Raw genomic sequence first — 20,988 nt, 5'->3', positions numbered from 1 at the left:
ACCGTTCCATCACCTTTCCCAGGTGTTCTTGATTTTCGGCCATTTTGGCGAGTGCGGCCTCCATCACGCCTTGCGATCCCACTTCTGACACCACTTGTGGGAGCGCAGGTCGGATAAACAGGCGTGGAGGCAGAAGATAGTTTCGAATGGGTTGTTTATTAATAACAGATGGATGAGTAAAGGTTCGTGAATCAACGTGAATGTCCTCGTCCTTTTCCTCCGCTGGTAGAGGGGCTGTGTTAGAGATGTTTCCCGGCTCCTCGTCTTCGGAGTCTTCAGGGTTTCCCCGGAGGCTCATAAAAGAAGCGGAAAAAGAAAGGGGCCGTCAGACTACTGATTCTATGTAACAAGTATAGAAGGATACCGTCACCACACCACGCGTCTTGCTTCCAATAATTTCCGTGTAGATTTAAGAAAAAAGAACAACTAACAGAGAACGTAACATGTGCTAAGCTAGCTAAGGCTGAAATGAATTGAGTTGCAATGGTCATATACTGACACCATCAATTGAAACAAATATGAACTCTCGGTCACCACATCCTATTGGGATGCGTAACCTATAACAGTCAATGAACTTTAAAGAGCGGTTCAACACTTTCTCAAAATAACCACCCGGTTCACGATTCAAACCAAACTTCTCCGTTTATCAAACACGTTATGTCAGGACAACTGAGTTACACGGCCGTTAAGTCAGAATACCAGTTTATCTAACATCATTGTTTCGTATTCTACCCTCAGTCCCTTGTAACACCCCACTCACCGGCCCTGCCGTAACTCTCCAGAGTCACGGCCGCTCTCCAGCATCCTCCGGGGGACTCCACCAGTCCTCGCACCACGGTTCGTCCGATTCCTCTTCGGCGCCGTCGTCGTTCCGAAGTCTTCTTCCGCTGGTCTGGTTCCGTTGCAAAGGTTCCGTCTTCTCCGCTGGCGTCTCCTCCGCTGGCGTCTCCTCCGCTGGCGTCTCCTCCGCTGAGTTCCTCTTCCAACCCGACGCGCCTTCGTCCCTGTAAACTCGCCTTTTCATTGGTTCACAAGGTGTACCTCCTGGGTCATGTCCAACCCCTTCCGGGTCCTGACTATCGTTGGCTCTCTGTAGGAACACGGAAAAACGGCATGGAGTTTCAGATTTGGGAGTGGAACTCTCTGTGTCCGAGCAATCCGTTGAGGAATTAAGAGGCGTAACTGCCCATGGAGCTACAACGGTGAGTTCTTCCTCACAGGCTTGTTTTCATTGCGTGCATTTGATCCAGTGGCACCGTTGCTACACTACTTGCCCTGCGAAAATGGGTCTGAAGTGCCAGAGAGCGGAAGAACCTGAATTAGTCACAGACAAAGTCGATAGGTTGCAACCATGTTTAATCCAAGAAACTGCTTTGCACGTACGTGTGACTCACAAGAGAAATAGAGGCACGCAGATAATTGGTATCATGGAAGGGTTTCGGGGGACGCTCCTGCTCTGAAACGGTCGGATAACGTCGCACTCCTGTTTTATCCACTCAGAGGTCTAAGGATTTGTCTGCGTGGATAAGAGTCCCGAAGGAACGGTTAGCAAATGTACCCAAGTCTGCCAACCGTTGTGGATCAGGCGATGAGAAGAGGCGCGCTGACTGACAAAGATTCCCCTCTACGTCGTTAGAATAGCCGGAGCGGTTGCGACTCAAGGCAGGAATGTTTGTCTAGCGAACACTTACGTTTTACTGGTTTGGACTGCGGACACTTATTTTTAATTGGTAATGTCGCACTGCCGCATGCAATCTCCATAAGGTTTGGTACTTTGAAAACTGAGCCAAATTGCACATTCTCAGTTGCACTAAAATAGCCTTGCAGAGGATGTCCACTTTTAATCTCTGATGTTTTAATGTCCTTCTACGCAGTGTTTTAAATGGAAAAAAAATACGTGCAGGTACTCACCAAATTGAGATGTGGACTGGAGGGCGTGGCTTGGGCTAGGAGGCGGAGCTATTGGCTGCGCAAAGGGATCTGGCAGGGGCACCATTTAAGCAGTCATGCATGCAGTTAGGGCATTCAGTACATGTATTTTGGAAACGCGTATATTAGTTGTTGCCCTCATTACAAAACCTTGATCCCACGTGCTGTGCTACAGCATCACTATCGCCACCTTCCTCCTCAGTCTGGTTGCAAACCAGTGCTGCTGTAGTCTGCTATGCCAGCAGGAAGCTTCGTCTTCGATTTCCAGAGAGTCAGGACATATGATATGCCGGTTAGCAGGCCCTGCTCTCACACCTATAGTGCTATGGACTACAAAGAGCCTGAGGGGACATTTCATCAGCCATCACAGTGTGAGTCTGTCCCCTCCCAAACGTCCTGCCAACTCTGAATGACTGACTACGGGCCGTGGACAAATTAACACATTAAAAGGGGAGATTAGCACTCGATCAACGTGCTTAAGGAAAACTGACCCACTCGTCGTCAGCTGTGTTGCGCTTTTTTGTAAATGGCAATTTCTTGGAGCTTGGCTTACATCCCAAAGAGTACCAGTACTCTCTTTGGACAAAGATAAGTTCCGGTACTCAACGCCGAAAATGTATTAGTGCCGGTACTCAGTACCAATGAGTACTGGCCCATTTAAAGCACTGCTTCTACAGTTAAACAAATGTCTGAAAACTCTGATGAACTGCCAGTGCCCTTTTGCTTGTATTCTATAATTGCAATGTTTTTTAATAACCGCGCGAATAAAGATGTGACACATGAAAGTGTTTATTAAAGACAGCCACAGAGCACATGCTATAAGCTGAAGCAGGCTGGGTTCAAAGTGTCTCCCCAGCAGGGCTTGAAGTGGGATGAAAAAACTGGGTGGGGAGGGGGGAGTCTTGGGGGGGATAGGGGGTGTCAGGATAAAAGGGGGGGGGCCTTTCAAATTAAATGAAATGATTACGCACTTGTATAGCGCACGACTACCCGTAGGCATCTCAGCGCTTGTACGAATACCGCCGAGGAACACTTCCTGGCCTTTCCCTGTGAGGAGCCCACTCCTGGGCACCCCCAAGGTGAAGTCAGGCATCCTCAGCGTTGTTGGGGCCGTTGTGGAGATTAAGCAAGCTATTGCCCAGAGGTGCAGAGCGGGACTCATGATTAGAATAGGCACCGAAGCGAGAATTATCAGGTCCGAGGAAATTGAGCCCGAGACCAGCCGAGGCGGGAATTGAACCCTGGTCCCGGCCAGACTACTGCATCAGGGTCTGCCGCTCTAACCATTGAGCCACACTTCCCTACGTGGCGTTGCCAATGTAATTAAGGATGTGGCTTAACACCTAAGCTAAAAATCTGTGCATGGCATAGTGTGCCGCCCGACTTGTATTTTGCTGTTTCTGTCATTGCATCCAGATATATAATACAACATGTAACATCATACCTACAACAAGTCAGTACTATTCGCTTTGTCGATGATTGTTAGTTGCATAAGATAAATAAGCAACAATTATGGCTTGTATATAATATGGTAAAAGCTTCCACTTAGAGCTCTGGTGACACCACGACAAAGTTGCTGCTCCTGAGTTTCAAAAAGAGAAGGGAAATCCAGAGACAAAATGATTCTCTTTAAAGGATTTTCCTTCCCCTACAACGCTCACCTGGCATGAAGTCCTGCCGTAACCTCCACTAGTGAGAAGTGAGCACGTGCACATCGATGTGCTCACCTGGCAATACATCATGCCGGAACTTATCCACTAGTGAGAAGTGAGCAGTGTGAGCCACACACATCGATGTGCCTGCTGTCACAGCTGTCCGGAAAAAAATGGAAGCCTGTGCCAGGGCACAAAACAGAGCCCGATAGAGACCCGTTTCGAGGCCCCCTTTAAAAAACTGCTGGTGCTCAGCACCAGAGAAACCCGGCCCACTTAAAGCCCTGCTCCCAAGTATTGATTCCAGTGGTGCCAGGCACAACAAAGCTGGTAGGCTTGGCTTTTGTATAGTACAAATATGCGGAGGCCAATAACGTGTGCATGTATACACTCACACAGAGAATCCATAGAGATACACAGCAGCAGACCTAGAGACTCTATATCACGAGGCACCCACGCACATTCTAGCCGACATAAATGCACCCATGCACACAGACCAAAACAGACAGGTAAATAAAGTCACAACACACACACACACACACACACACACACACACACACACTCTGCATGGCAACACTCAAGCTGGCGCACACACATGAAGCCTGGGTGACGATGAGATGACAGACAGGAGCATAGACAGACAGGGGAGGTGCCTGTAGGTTCTGTTCCACTTGATGGGGCAGTGATATACTGAGCAATGCACCTGCCTTTTTTAAAAGCAGTATTGACTGCAGCTTAGGGTCACCATTTTTTTCTGCAATGGGCGCTCTCCATGTTGGTGCACAAACAAGGCTCAGCTCCTGTGCCTGGATGCCTCCCACCGAGTCACTGGTCAATCCATGATGTCACACAATGAAAACACACAGCTCCTGTTTTGAGTGACCGAGTTGGCAGGAAAGTGTCTGAATGGTGCTGGAAGGAACAGCAATCTGTGCACGACTGCCTGGGAGAAAACTAATTCAGGATGAAAAATAAGTGCCATGATTCTGGCATGAACACACTCACTCTAGCTGCCCCAACGGATGAATGATGATACAACAAATTCCATTCAAGGTGGACATTACAATGCAAGTGCCATTACCACACATTGCCAATACAGCACAATGTTTTTACCGCATATATGCCTTTACCACTCAAATGTAAGTATTTTACAGTGAAGTATAAACCCTTCCTATTTCTATAAAAAGGGTTTATACTTACCTGTATAATACTCATTTCCGTGGTAAAGGCAATATATATATATATATATATATATATATATATAGATAGATAGATAGATAGATATATATAGATATATGTATATATAATTTTTCTCACTATAGATATTTTTAACTCCCTTTTAACACCCACAGCCCCTCAAACCCATACCTACCCTATAATTACCCTTGCCATTCAGAAACCCATACCTATCCTAAAAATACCCTAGCCACCCTAAAACCCATTTCCATCCTAAACCCTAAAAATTCTCTTGCCACCAAAAACCGATACCCATCCTAAACCCTAAAAATACTCTTGCCACCCAAAAACCTAAACTCACCCTAAACCCTAAAAATACCCTTGCCGCCCAAAAACCCATACTTCCCCCCCCCCCCCCCCAAACCATGAAAGTACCATTGCCACCCAAAAACCTACAACTACCCTAAACCATAACAAGCATTGGCATGGCCAATAGGTCTCGCCTTTGGGACCTTATAAGTGTTTAGTTATCCAGCACAATATACTTGGTGCAACAACATCAAGTCCCAAAGGCGAGACCTATTGGCTATGCCAATGCTTGTTTTGTTTTAACACCAAACCCAAATCTGTCCATCTTAGTACATGTGTCTTTGCATCACAAATATGGGTGATACTCTAATCTGCCCTGATTACACCCAAGTAACGTCCAACTTCCTGCAAAGTGTTGCAAAGCACTTTTTGTGCTGAGAAATGGGCGCCTTTCCAGGGGTAAATACTTTTGGCACTGGAAATAATCTTGTAAGAGTTTGTACTGCTTTGGGTCATTTTGCATGACTCTGCCCCGTTCCTAGGTTTCTGTAAACACAGTGTATAACAGGAATTTTGACTGCGCTATGCAGTTTACAAGAAGGCCCCTTGGAAAGCCGGGCCCTGGGCAATTGCTTACTTTGCCCCTGCTTTAAACAGTCCCTGCTTAAGAGTAGATCTTATACAGACTAAAAGACCAAATGAACTGGATAGTATTTGGGCTCCATTCCTGGCTAGTATAAAGCAAAGACCTTAATCTAAGGGCTGAGCATAATCCAAACAGTACTTTAGTAATACAGCCCAAGCCTTCCAGAGAATGCTAATTAACTATGTACTCCTTTATTTGTTACCAACGATTGGCTTTCAGAAAGGAGTCTAGGGCCTGTACTTAATCACAACACAGTATAGATTCCTCTTATGAATTTTACTGCTACATTACTGATAAGTCTAGAAGTTTTATTGATCTAGTTTGACCTCAGGTGAAAAAATTCTGCCTGGGCAGACAGACTATTATAATTCTTATTGGGTATACTGTCTGTGTTGAGGAAGCACCCTGCCTGCTTGTTAGTAAGTTTCGATTACCTCTATTCTCTTATTTATATTCTACCTTTGCCAATCTCCTCTGTCTTCATCTTTTTGTATCACCTACCCCACACAGTACATTGGACTTTCCAACATAATTCAGAAGTCGGGATATAACTACTGTCCAACTTTCTACCATATTTTTCTGTATGCTGGTAATAACTGACTTTCTTCAAATGGCTTCTATGGTTTGTTTACAATAATGAGCTGGACTCGAAAGGAGTGTAAATGCAAATACTCAAAGACAAAGCTGTAAACGATTTTTTTTTTAAACAATGTAAAAAAGTAAAAATCCTACTTTTTAATTTGCCAGTTTTACACTTAGTATATCACATTTCATTTTTAAATTGATGTGCACAATGACAAAGATGTGAAAGCAACCATTTTACAACTTATGTTAGAATGCTTTTAACTTTAATTTTCTAAAAGACAATGATCTTGTTCCTACAACTCACATTTGCAATCTTCACATTGTCCCGTATGTGCATCCGGTCGATGTCTTTCTCAGGAACGGGGTCAGTGCTGTCCAGGTATGCCAGCAAACCTGAGGGCTGAACCAAAAAAAAAAAGTGCTTAACCAGCATTACTCCCAAAAAAGAATATATAACTTTAGTGTTACAAAAAACAACTGACAAGCAAACAAAATGATGGAAAGAAGTCAATACCATTTAAAATAAAAATCCAAAAGAACAAGGAAGTATGAGTTTACTAAATATCATCCAACAATGAATCTGTGCAAAATACCAATATAATCGAAGACATATTTCTCAATTATCTACGAACAAAGAGTCTGGGTTCAGCACACGTACAAGGCTGACTATGACCAACAAGCCCATCAAGTAAGTCACTTTCCCCAGCTCATAGCAAATCAAAAAGTCTGCCTTGGTCGTAGGCTGTTTATAAACACATACTTTCTCACTCATAATGTGCTTTTTGAAAGGATAATGCTTCACTGACACTATACAGATATTACATTTTTTAACTTAATATGACGTTCTTTTTTTAGTGTCAAGGTCTTCGGGGACATTGTACAGCATCAGCTGTTACTGCCTCGAGTCCTCTTCAGGTCTCTCATGGGTTTCTGAAATAGTAAAGCTTACACTAGGTACATTCCTCATGCGATAGATAGATAAGAAAACTGCAAATACGGTGCAAACGTGTCAAGTAGGTACTGAGCAGAGCTAGGGCCATGGTAACCAGAACTCTCCTACTACAAGAGAACATTAATGGTTTCCGAATGCACTCATTATCCCCCATCTTTCAATGACAGAACATAGAATTAACTATGGCACACTGTAAAGATGAATAATTGCAGTATGTGGCGTTTATAGATCACATGTGCTTAGTTTGGTGTATCATGAAATCCTCATGAGTTGTTGCTATTTAATTACTGGCAAAACAATGCTACTTGTAATCAAGCGCTGTATTAGTGGCAATCTTCATGAAAGTCATACTTTCTTTAAACTCAAACACATGGAGTAAGGCGCCTCATTGCAGAATCTCGGAGTACTTTTTATTATAGATAGTTCATTTTTTATTGCATTTGTTTTTAATTATTATACATGGCCAAATGAGAATTTTCTTTTTCACTACAAAGCATTCTGTGCATTTCTCGGCATTTTATGACCTTTATACAGTATAAGGGCAGTTGAGGGCTACAACTGCTGTATGCAAAGGGAACTGCATATAGTTAATTTTGCTCTCATATTTTCTCAAAAACAAAATGAGTAAATGTGAAATGGAACCAGGTAAGCAGGAACTCGCCTGATCAGAAAGTAGACACTTTCTGTAGTGCAAATATCCCATTATGTTGTTGCATTGGCAATTACCTCCATTCATTTTGAGGGGAACTATGGATCCCCTACCTTGTAGAGTTAGCTGTGTTCAAGCTTCCGCCAGGGAGGAGGGTGGCCTATGTATGTAAGACTTCAATGAAGAGTCTCACAATGGATCAATAACATTTGAAGTAACCTTTCCTTCTCCATTCTGGATTTTCATTGATAATAAAACAATTGAATAGAGTAGCAAGCCTTTTTTGACTACAAAAAGGTTTAGTAGCAACACAGTCGAACAATAACTGAAGGTAGGAAAAGATGAACAAAAAAGATTCCTGAACGTGGCTTTACATTCTTGAGCATCTGCTATAAAACCCCAATCCAAAAAGCAGTGTACATGATTTCTCCCAATTGTGATGTGCATGTTTTTATGATGGCTCGGTAGGTTGGAGTCTTGCTAAATCTGCTTACTGTTATTATTTTTGCTCTACCGTTTTAATTAGATGGTTACTCGGTTTGTTAAACCACAAGATCCTCCTGGTACTAGTGCATATGAGATCATTGATTTTGGCATATACAATTTTGTATTTAGAATCAAATCCATTATAGCCAGCATATTCAATGAGGTCCTTATTGGTAGAGACTGAGACATGTGTCAAAATTAAATCTGCTTCTACAACACTTCTACACATCTACTTTCCTTAGTGTTCCATAGGCAAATACACTTGTGTCAATTTTAACCGCATGCGCGCTAGCGCAATTCCGCTCCAGCGCAATTCCGCTCCTGTGCTGAGTTTTTTAAAACCGCACTTTACGTGACGAGCTGGGCTCGTCATGAGCGTGCGAGGAGGCTACGCCATGAAGAGCCCAGCTCGTCATGAGCGTGGAAGGGGTTAAGGGGATATTCCAGAGGTTAGGATTCTGTGATTAGAAGCACCATTCAGAAACTTCTTGTTGACTGTAAACCATTGCTGATACAGTAGATTGGAAACTGATTGCATGTTCGTTTGGCTTTTTATGAAACAGTAAAACCCTGTACTGATAACGCACCCCTGACATAAAACCTGAGAGATCTCCAATATGTTGGAAGCATGGGGATACAAAAACAGGCATAACTGATATCTATATTCAGCAAGTAGTCTTCCTCCTCCAACATACTCCGGGAGGATTATCATTTAGAACCTTTGCATTTTGAGGAATTTGTTGACAAACTACAGGTCCAAGATAGCTTGTAAACTTAGATCTTGTTTCGATATTAGGAAGCACTCTGAATATGCTGTGTCTGACTCTTGCAGAGGAAAATATTCTATTTCATTCCTATTTTTAAGGTTTATGGATCTGTTTTGAAGAATTTGAAAATGCTCCTTAAGGTGTGTGAGTTGCAGGCAATGGTGTTATGTGCCAGATCATCTTTAGCTCACATATGTCTGTCATGGTTTTGAAGCAGTCCTTTAGTGTGCTCCTTATTGACCTTATATGTGGAGGGGGTGTTTAAGGGAGCCATTTTGTGTTCGAGGCAGACAATCCTGTGGGATGACCTCTGGCTTTACCTCTTACTTAAAAATGTGCCTTGGTCTGTAGAGGTTGCTGCCAATGTATCTGTTGTACAAAAGTGCTTCCTGAACACGGTCTCTGAAATTGCAACATATAAAGTTGCATGCCATGGTCTTTCTTCTCTGTGACCTTGCAGGCAGGTCACCCCCACACCGCTACTCTTCACCTGTCAGCCGGATTGCTTGGTTCCTGCCTCCTTGTTCTGGGCTCTTTTCCCTCGCCCTGCGCGCTAGTTCCCCCTGCCCCCCACCGTCCCCGACCCGGCCTTCCCGCCGCTGCTTCCCTGCGGCCCGCCCCCCAGCACACCCATTGGCCTCCCCGCTCCTGCCTCCCAGCTGCTCCTCCCTCCCAAGCCTCCTAAAATACAGGCCGAGTGGCAGTAGGCCGTTGGCGCGCCGAAGGTGCACCAAAGGCAAGTCCGTCTGCGGCCGTCCGCACCTGGACCGCGCCCAGCGCCAGAACCCCTGGACCCTGCGAATGCCATAACACCAGAATCCACTACGACGCTAGCACCATCTACGCACTTAACGCCGGTCGAAATCACACCTGCTTCCAGGCCGCCCAAAAACGGACCACCGGACCCTTCTCCTGCGTCACCTGTAACTTCACCTGCGACAGAAACACCAAACCTCCAAGGACTGTACCCAACCGCTCCGCACGCAAACACGCCATCGAGCTCTGGGATCTGCTCGACACCTCCGCCCCAGACGTGGCCTTCCTGACCGAGACCTGGTGGAACGACTCCTCGGTGCCAGACAGCGCCATAGCCATCCCGGCCAGCTACAAGATGACCGCAGGGATCGCGCCACGGAATCGGAGGAGGAACAGCCATCAACCACAAGTCAACCCTCAAAGTTGCCACCCACGCAGACGACACCCTCAACACCGCCGAACACCTGCACTTCCAGGTACACACCGATCCCAACAACACCCTCAGAGGAACACTCATCTACAGACCCCCCCCGGACCCTGGGCTCAGATCAGCGACTCCATCGCCGACCTCACCAGCACCCACCTCCACGGACTACATCCTCCTCAGGGACCTAAAAATTTCACCTCGAGAACAACAACGCTAACTCCGCCACCCTGATTGCGAACCTCGGCCTCAGACAACTCATCACCACACCCACCCAAGCTGCCAGCCACATGCTTGACCCAGTCTTCTCCACAGGCTCCCACGTCGCTTTTGACCACACCACCGAACTCCTCTGGACCGACCACCGCTGCATCCACTTCACCTTCAAGAAATCAACCACGCACCACCGCACCCAACAGCTGCCTCGCCGCTGCTGGAGAAAAGTCACCGAAGACCAGCTCATCACCTCCCTCGCCAAGAAGCCACCCACCAACTACGACGCCGCAGCCCGCAACCTCAGACAGTGGATCGACGACTGCGCCAACAACCTCGCCCCGCTCAAGAAACCCTCCAACAGCCACATCAACAAGAGAGCCACATGGTTCACCAACGAGCTCCAGGCCTCCAAACGCGCATGCCGAAAACTGGAAAAGACATGGCTACACAAACGCACACCGGACAACCACGCAGCCCACAAGGACGCCATCTGCAGACACCACCACCTCATCAGACCAGCCAAGAGATCCTCCATCACAGACCGCTTGGACAACAACGCGCACAACAGCAAAGAGCTCTTCAGCATCACAAAGAACCTCTCCAATCACAGCGCCGACATCCCGCCCTCACAAGAACTGGAATGCTGGAAGCACGCCGAAATCAACGCCCTTCTCAAGAAGTCCAAAGCGGACCCCAAGGACCTCAAGAACTTCCGCCCGTCTCCCTGCTCCCCTTCCCGGCAAAGGTCATCGAGAAAATCGTCAACATGCAACTGGCCACCCACCTGGAAGACAACAACATCTTGGACCCGTCCCAGTCTGGATTCAGATGAAACCACAGCACCGAGACAGGCGCATCGCCGCCACAGACGACATCAGGTGCCAACTAGACAACGGCGAAACGTCAGCCCTTATCCTCCTGGACCAGTCAGCCGCCTTCGACACGGTCTGCAATTGCACTCTAAAGACACGCCTCTTAGAAGCCGGAATCCAAGAGAAGGCTCTCGACTGGACCACGTCCTTCCTCACCGGCAGAACCCAGAGCGTCATCATCCCACCCTTCAGATCCAAAGCCACCGACATCATCTGCGGCGTCCCCCAGGGCTCATCCCTCAGCCCGACGCTGTTCAACGTCTACATGGCCCCCCTCGCACAAGTGGCCCGCCATCACGACCTCAACATCATATCCTACGCCGACGACACCCAGCTCATCCTCTCCCTCACCAAGGACCCACACACCGCCAAGACCAACCTCCACGAGGGAATGAAGGCTGTTGCAGACTGGAAGAAGAGCAGCCGTCTGAAGCTGAACTCGGACAAGACTGAGGTCCTTATCCTCGGACCCACCCCCTCAGCCTGGGACGACTCCTGGTGGCCGATCACACTAACAGCACCAACACCCATTGACCACGCACGCAACCTAGGTTTCATCCTTAACTTCTCCCTCTCCATGTCTAAACGGGTCAAAGCCGTCTCCTCCTCCTGCTACAACACCCTCCGCATGCTCCGCCGGATCTACAAGTGGATCCCGACCGAAACAAGAAGAACGGTGACACAGGCCTTCATCAGCAGCAGACTGGACTACTGCAACGCACTCTACGCAGGAATCCCAGCCAAACACCTTCGACAACTACAACGCATCCAAAACGCCTCTGCCCGACTGATCGTCAACATCCCCCACCGCAACCACATCATCCCCCACCTGAGAGACCTACACTGGCTCCCCGTCAACAAGAGGATCACCTTCGAGCTCCTCAACCACGCACACAAAGTACTCCACAACGCCGGACCAGCCTACCTGAACAGCAGACTCAGCTTCCACACCTACACCCGCCATCTCCGCTCCGCCAGCCACACCCTCGCCGCTGTCCCCCGCATCCAACAGACGACCTCCGGCGGCAGATCCTTGTCCTACCTCGCCGCCAAGACCTGGAACACCTTTCCTACCCACATACGGCAGACCCAAGACCTACTCACCTTCAGAAGGCTTCTCAAGACCTGGCTCTTCGAGCAGTAGCAGCACCTCCTCCCCTCAGCGCCTCGAGACCCTCACGGGTAAGTAGCGCGCTTTACAAGTAGATTAATTGATTGATTGAATCTCTTCTCCTCTTCAACAGTGCCTCTAAAGATCTGCAATCCTCCCGTTGCTTTAGCTGCATTATTTACCTTTTCCAAGTCTTCCGATGAGCGGTTGTAATTTGAGACAGATAAGTAATTCCGAAAGATGGATCTATTACTTTGGATTGCACTTTGGATTTAAAACCGGAGATGCATATCCGTGGATTTTAACGTAAAACTGTTATTGATGTGAGAAGTCTGTGAGCTGTGTCTGCTAATTCTAGTACCAATTTTAAACGAGCTTGATATGACCTGACCTCTTCTACTACATATTTAGCACCATCACTCTTGAAATTCTTCATGTATGTATTGGTATCAATACCTATATGTTATTTTGTTTCTAAAATGCATATCTATTACAATATTACAAAATAAACTACACTTAGCGGTCTGCCACTGAGTAGCAGCATCTCTCTCCATGTTTCGCCCCACCGCCTCCAATCTCTTGCTATCTTTATATGGAGATGGACATAAAAAAGCTGGGGACTGAACTCGGTTTCTTGATGCAGACACTGTCAGTGAGTTATGCTCCACTAAGTTAATATGTACTGCGAGTCCTGTGGAGATGTCATATATATTTTCAATATAGGCACCAACTGTCTTTGTGGTAGCTGGGTTAGAGAATACTCTGCTACTCTGGTGATGATTTGATTTGATTTGAAAGCAATTTGTATTGCGCGACTAAAACCCGAAGGTATCAAGGCGCCTACCAAAAACAGATCATAAAAGGCAAAGCACAACTACAGGTATGCCCGCACAAAGAGACGGGTTTTCAGAGCGTTTCTGAATAACTGAAGGGTGGGAAAGGACCTTAGTTCCACTGGGAGAGCGTTCCACCACTTAGGTGCAAGATTGGAAAAGGCTTTACCACCCCATCTGGTTCTCCGGATACGGGGGACTGATAGAAGGAGTCTGTTAGAGGAACGTAGGTTCCTACGAGGGCTGTAACGAGACAGAATGGATCCAATTCCAGTAGGGCTATTTTTTGGTAAGGCCCTGTAGATCATGCACATCGTCTTAAAAAGTATACGATCCTCTATAGGAAGCCAGTGAAGCAATTTTCTGGCGGAGGTAGCCGAAGTGCGCCGGGGTAAGTCCAGAACAAACCTAGCCGCTGCATTCTGGACTACCTGCAAGCGCTGCAGCAGACATTTGTTCAGTCCCGCATACAGCGCATTGCAGTAGTCCAGCCGAGAACCAACAAGGGCAACAGCAAGTTGTTTCCTTGCCTGCTGTGAAAGATAGTGCCTAACCTTCCTCAGTATGCGAATAATACCCAAACAAGTAGAGACAGTTCTATTAACCTGTTGACACATACTGAGGGTGGGATCGATCACGACCCCCAGGTTTTTGGCAGAAGAAGCAGGGACAGGACAAGCTCCCAGTGAGTCTGGCCACCAATCGGCTGACCATACCTCCTCCTTTCCTCCAAACACCATCACCTCAGTCTTCTCCCCATTCAGTTTCAACAAATTGTGGATCATCCATTGACCGACTGCCTCCATACAAGATCTAAAGTTGGAAGTAGTCGAAGTCACTGACTGGGAGAGAGAGACGAGGATCTGCGTGTCATCCGCATAGGAAACTACCTCCATCCCAAAAGATCTAATTAGTCTGACAAGAGGGGTCACATAGATGTTAAAAAGGTTCGGGCTTAGCGTCGACCCATGAGGGACCCCACATTGCACAGACAGGGATGGAGATAAAAATTTACCCAGCATCACTATTTGCTCTCGTTGATCGAGGAAAGAGGTGAGTAGCCCCAAGGCCGCTCCCTGAACCCCGATCTCCCTCAGGCGAGATGTTAGAACTGAGGGAGAAAGGGTGTCGAAGGCAGCCGTAAGGTCTAAAAGGATCAGGAGGGAGGTCTGTCCCCCATCCACACGCGTGCGGATATTATCAAGCACTATGGTGAGGGCAGACTCGGTGCTATGTTCCCTCCTGAAACCATGCTGGGAGAGATCCAGACAACCCGAGCTTTCCACGAAGGCAGCAAGATGTTTATTCAGGTGTGTTTCTAACATCTTCGCAGGAGCCGGAAGCAGTGAGATGGGGCGGAAGTTCTTTAATACCCCAGGATCAAGAGAAGGTTTCTTGAGTAAAGGTTTTACTACTGCATTTTTCCACTGCTGGGCAAAAATACCATCCCTCATGGCCTTGTTCATGATGTCAACAAGGGGGGGCAGGAGGGATTCTCTACACTGCTTAAGGATCTTGAGTGGGCAAGCATCTAGAGGGAAGCCGGATTTGGTTTTATTAAGGTGATGAATCCTCAGTAGCATAAGAAGGTATTCATTCTTCCTATGCAGAAGCCATAGTGTTTGCAGAACATGCTCTACTTTTGGACCCCAAATAGCGGAGCCTGCCTTCTGACTTTTCCATGGTATTTGGAATTCCCATCTGGAGAAGATGATATAAAAGGGTACATGTCAACATTCTCTTGCAGTGAGTCTGCATCGCCATCCTATGGCACTCTTTCCTCTTTTGTCCTCTTTATCAAACATATTATCTTGCTCAATGCCTGACTGTTATAGTGGCATGTCTCTAAATGGGTCTTCTTCTTGTATAAGTTCTAGTGAATCCGTAGGTATCCTTTCCTTCCTTTGCTTCATGTGTTCTGACTCATCTCTTAGCCTCTTAATGTCAAATAGCTTTGCTGTTTTAAGTGCAGCAATGGTGTTTTTGAAATATTTTTCTATTTTTATGATGTCCACTATCTAGGTGTTTATGGCCCTCTTTTACTTCTCAACATCTGTGATGTCAGAAGATTGCTTTTCTGTTCTCCCTGCTAATCTTTCAAGATAGAAGCTTTCTTTTTCCACTTTTGAACTCAATCATCCTTTGAAGTCAATCGGACGTACCTAGGCCAATCTTTTCTAGTGGCCATTTCACTGGACCTGTTAGGATGGTATATGTCAACAAGATCCTTTACTGACACTTTCTTCGGATTTCAGTGTTTGCCTTAATGGAAACACTTCTGAAAACACAGAATTCAAGATTTTTGTGTGAACACAAGACGTGGATACCTTTTGTGTTGGGGATTCCAAAAGCCTTTAGGTGTAGGGAACTTAAGGTCAGAACTCTTTTTGTGAGCTGACTCGTTTGCATCAGCACAATAGAAGAAACTCTCTTTGGGGGCTGAATCTGACTGGTATTCCTCCACTACCTCTTGTTTTTCTGATACCCATATTTCCTACATAGATGGAATATTTTGTGCTGCTGTTTGAGCTCTGCCTGTACCACCATGTCCCCTATGGCCCAGTGTGGCAACAAAATGTATCTTGAGGAATTAAAGTTTTTAGTTTTGAAAGCAAATTATGCGTAACAGTCCTCCAACTTTTAGCCTCTTGAGAGGCAGCACATTCACTCCGGGTGCTCATAATTGAAAGAGAATTTTCAGATGCAACTCCGGCAGAACTTGAAAAGTGAGCTTATGCTACAAACCAATGTTGGGAGAATGCTGCCACCAGTGAGATCTAACCCACTTAACTTTTGTTCTCTAGCAAAGGCAAGCCTCTCTTTGGCCAGGGCAAGTTCTTCCCTTTCAATCCTCAGATTGGCTTCCCTCATCTTAGCTTCATGCTCCCTTCTCTTAGGGGATGACATCCCTCTATGAGAAGAGGTCTGAGAGCCATTGGTTCGAATGGATCTGTTAGAGCCTCTGGATAGAGACCTAACTCGTCCATTCCCAATGTTAAGCTGGCCTGAGAGGGGCCCCAGGGGTCTCCTAGTACCATTCTCATGCCTGCTTAAGTTGGCCCTAGTTAGCTGGCTAACTACTTCTTGACCTTTGTCTGCCTCGTCCTCAGATGGCTCTAGATCCTCATCCTCCTCTTCACCTTCTGCAGAGAGATGGATAAGGTCAGGGTCACCTGAGGTTCCCTCTAGGGGAGGCATTGTCCCATCTGGATTAGAAGGGTCTGGGTTACCAGCCCTCCTGGCATCATAAGTCTCTAAGAGACCAATCAGGAATGGGATTGTAGGGTTAGAACCCTGTTTTAGCTTCCTGGAGGTACACACTTGTCTCATCTCCTGGAAGCTAAGAGCAGCATATCTGGAAGTGACCTGTGGAGGGTCCACTGACACAAGGGGAGACTCAGACTTTCCTCCTTTGTCTTACATGCTGTTTCTAGTGTGGTGTAAGTGATGCACCTACCTACACTATTTGTTTGCCTACTGATCCCTTGCTAAGAGTTGTAGTCAAGGTGTGCTAAGCCTTGTTAAACTACAACAGCTGGTTCAGTAGAACTCAGAGTATTCTAAGCTAAGTTATATGTACCTTAACTTATGTGATCTTTCACAAAGATATTCTTAGGATACGTGTGGTAAAACAACAGCAAGCTCAAATCCCAACCACTGCTCACCAATGTGAGAAGTTGGCCTGATATATAATGTTCACTATTCTAGTGAGCACTTTGTATCAGTCCAAACAACCCTTATGGTGATTGGTTGTAAGTCAACCTTATAGACCAGCTATCCTAGTAGCATGGATACGAGCAGTCTTCGGGCTAAACTCTAGAGGGCGTGTTAAGCCAGCTGTTATACCATCACATATACCCCTTGAACACCAAGTGAAAGGACACCCACAAGTGTTATGAAAATAAACAGTGTATTTATTTAGATCACAACAGCCCTGTACTCTTTATGAGGACAGGGTACTAAGCACACAACAAAACTCTTACGAAAATACTTTAAGTTGCACAATTTACACAAATGCCCGAGGGGCACGGAAAACCATATACTATGGAAGTGGAATGCGAAATTACGAACAGGTAAGTAGTGGACTAATAGGCTTTGGAATCGCTAGGACTATGTTACTGAACCTTCAGATTACTAGTAGGAGGCCTAGGGGACTCGGTTGCAGAGTGTGCACTCTCACGCGGGATGCGGGACAAAGTCTATGGAGGCTAGTAAAAGCAAAGTTAGTGTTCTCGGGCGAACCCGATAAGGTAGGTTGAAAACGACAGTGGATCGGGACCCTTGGATAGTGAGGCTATGCTGGGGCACCGAAATACCGAAGTTACCTAGCCCAGGGGCTGCAGCTGCATAGGTCTGAAAAGACGTCGGGAATCCTCGTTGACGAACCAGGAGCCTGAAGAAAGAGTTGCTGGCAGGCGACCAGTGAAGATTGTTCGAAGTGATCCAAGCCTGGATCGAAGATGGATGACACCTGAAAGCAGAGGGGACCAAGTTCTTAACCACTAGCCAGTGATCAGATGGGCAGCAGGATGGCACCGGATGGTAGTCACCTCGACCAGGTGAGTGGGCGACGCTGGGCTCTGCAGTCTCACGGACCAGGAGGCGTTGTCGGTGACCAGGATGGAGGTGCGAGCTGTCCCACGATGGTTGATGCTGTCTACGTCGCTGGACCCAGGATTGGGGCAACAAGTCTTGGCAAATTCAAGCCCACGCGGTGGACCTAAAATGGCGTCTGGAGTGGACCAGGAGGGTCCGGGGTGCTCCTCTTTTGGAAGGAAGCAAGGGCCAGTCTGGAGCAACCAGACCAGCAGTGTTGTCGTCGTTGATCGTCGTCGAGAAGGCCACAAGCCAGCGGGCTAGTAGCCAGACAATGCGATGAGCAGCCAAAAAGCAGAAGGGCCCCACGCAGATCTCGTGGATGCTGGGGGGCTGGACTTCGGTGCTGGAGCTGCTCAGGGTCGGGGCTTCTCAGACCCCAAAGCACTCACCAGAGGATCCCTCAGCGGTCGTGCTGGATAGAAGTTGTGCAGTTCTGATGATGGCCGGTCCCTCGAGGTCTCGTCGCACCTACGGTTCTCAGCTTGGCTGTAGAGGTAGGTAGAGGTCAGAGGTGCCAGGGAAGCCGGGTCTCGTCGAGCTGGTCAGTCGGATTCCGGAGGAAGGACGTGCAGCAAACCGCAGAGTTCTTAGATGGTGCCTGCGGATGCAGGGTGACTACTCCTTAGCCACAAGGGAGAAATCTTGAGAAGAGTCGAGAGTTCCTTTCGTAGAAAGTAGTTTCTTGATTCAAAGAGGATCTAATTTGGAAGGGTCCACGCTCCTGCCTTTATCCTAAAGAAAGGGGTGGGTACGCGACTAGGTCTTGCCCTAGGGGTGGGACCAGGAAGGGGGGTGGTTACACCCCTCTCCCATGCCGGACTTTCCCCAGGCCAGGGGCTGGTGTGCCCCTGGAACTGGTTCTAGCCGGCAGATGCGTAGTGAGCACCGGGGTGCCACTTGCAGTCACCTTCCTGTAAAGCCCTGCCTACCCAGGATACACAAAACCTTGTCTGGGATGGTGCTAGCACCGCCCCCGACAGGAAACCCTTTGTCCAAGCTCCCCTCGCTGGAAGGACTCCCAGCTGCAGGGGCTCAGACTCGCGTCTGTGGTGGCAGCATCCATTTTGTGATGCTGAGGCTCGAGTTAACTTTAACCGGGGTTCACAGTTACATACATGTCGTGTCCCTCTAGAAGGGTGGAATGCTAACCCTGTTGCCAGAATTGGCGAGGGGTTAGTATTCCAATTCGTATGACACCTTACTCGACATGTTTTGATAAAGCAATACCAAAGATAGCATTTAACCGCGAGGATTATAATGCACTTAAGAGTATATGGTATGCGTTATCATGGAACAGCTATTAGGACTTGGTTCCGCAAGCTGCAAACGGGCTCAGCTCATGCCAGAGCACCATCTCACACGATTCCAAGCACTCTGCCTTCAGGATTGTCAAGGCCTGCCATAGTAGTGACTGATAGGAATCTGTGTGTCCATTTTTAGGGTTAGATATAGGTATACTATATCTAAAGCAAAGGGTGATTACACCACCTTGCCCCAGCTGTCGTGCAGCCAGTTGTGTCGGATTTAGATGGCCAGCCAGGGGTGGCATAATACATGCTGCAGCCCCTGGTAGGCCCTGGGTACACCTATGCCCTGAGTTACAGGGTCTGATAAGGTGGCCCAGTACCAATTGGATAATGCACCTAAGGTACACATGTCAATATAGTGAGAGAACAGCTAGGCTGTGGGTCTGATTGTCAGGCCCACAGCCAGAGAAAGTCGTAAACCAGTGAAACAAAAGCAAAAAATCTGGGTGATCATAGGATTGCAGACCCTACTCTACTACACTTACTACAAACATGTTGAATACCAAGTGGAAAAACATGAATCCTCCATGAAGTGTTTATTTCAGTTTTTCATCCACTGCCCTCTCGATGTCTTCTTGTACCTTTTCTATGGTGTTTTTGAAAAAGTCTTTGGAGCTATCTCAGTGCACTCCAAACCCACTGTTGGGGGGAAAAAAGAGGGCATTGTGGGCTGACAGTTGACATTATTTTAATGAATACGGACTCAGGTCGACATCCATTAGAAAAGGTCTGTAAAGAAATACTTCCAGTATCAAACACTATAGGTCGGGATAATGCAAAACATTCAAATCTTGAAGAGAATTGTAGCATAAAACTGAGAATATAGGGAATTGGAGGGGGCAGTGAATATACAGTCAGAAGGTAGGTACTGTACCGATGTGCTAATTCACTTCACACCATGTATCACAAGCAAGGGGTTATAGATGTATCACAAGAAAGAGCTCTCAAACTAAACACACACATTGAAGAAATGGTAATTACCTAGAATTACATGATGTTAAATAAGCAGTCCTTGTTATAAAACATTTTTGTAAGTTCTTATTTTAACCTTTATAACTCTACCTTACACAGTTTGTCTTTGTTCTTATGTGTTCTTCTCTGAAGATGTACTTCAGCAAACCGTCTACATTCAGTATGAACCTGTGCTCATGTATTGAGACCCATCCAGGTCATTCCACACTATGTAATGCTCAAACAATAAAACAAAATACAAGTGTTGACAGCAAATGTACCATTGTGCCAATTTGCTTCATCTATTGTCCCACAGGAAAATCTAAGAGCTGCTGGAATGAGTCTCCTAATATTATTCTTTTCCTCTGGCAAGGGATCTATGTTTGGTTTGACTAGCCTACCAGAATAGGTAGCAACCTTGAAGGACAGTTTATTAAATGTGTACTTGACAAGGGGAAAAAATAGACAAATCCAGAATTAATAAAAAAAAAATACAGAAAAAGTAAAAATCATTCCCAACGGGTTAGTTGTTTATCACTTACCAAAATACGCTTCAACAAATTTGTGGAAGTTGTGTTCTCAGCTGTCCATAGACCAACTAAATGCCTGCTTAGCTGTCTGAAAAAAGAAAACAAAATAACTAAGGAAAAATGTTATGTATTGTAATGGAATAAAACACCAAACAAACTAGGAAACTTTATTTTACACGCAAAAAATAATTATTTGTGAGTTTTGAAGACCGCTGCCTAAAATAAGGAAGAGCAGAGT

The 20,988-nt window shown here is 46.5% G+C and overlaps 1 protein-coding gene across 4 annotated transcripts in view; it reads right to left on the bottom strand.

Moving 5' to 3' along the window:
- DNAJC13 (DnaJ heat shock protein family (Hsp40) member C13) overlaps positions 1-20,988 on the bottom strand; it is a 1,694,551-nt gene that overhangs the window by 1,106,881 nt on the left and 566,682 nt on the right. For all 4 annotated transcript variants that reach the window (XR_015300721.1, XM_086942056.1, XM_086942057.1 and 1 more), the window contains exons 18-19: positions 20,763-20,838; positions 6,602-6,697 (exon numbers count right to left, since the gene is read on the bottom strand). Coding sequence is in view for 3 of the 4 variants with exons in the window: in XM_086942056.1 (XP_086798182.1) it covers positions 6,602-6,697; positions 20,763-20,838 (172 nt within the window). In the remaining variant the exon portion in view is untranslated. The remainder of the gene's footprint in view (positions 1-6,601; positions 6,698-20,762; positions 20,839-20,988) is intronic.

Source organism: Lissotriton vulgaris, chromosome 10 (genome assembly GCF_964263255.1).
Source record: "Lissotriton vulgaris chromosome 10, aLisVul1.2, whole genome shotgun sequence".
NCBI lineage: Eukaryota > Metazoa > Chordata > Amphibia > Caudata > Salamandridae > Lissotriton > Lissotriton vulgaris.
Note: the sequence above shows the minus strand (reverse complement) of the source record. Positions and strands in the feature narration are given on the sequence as shown.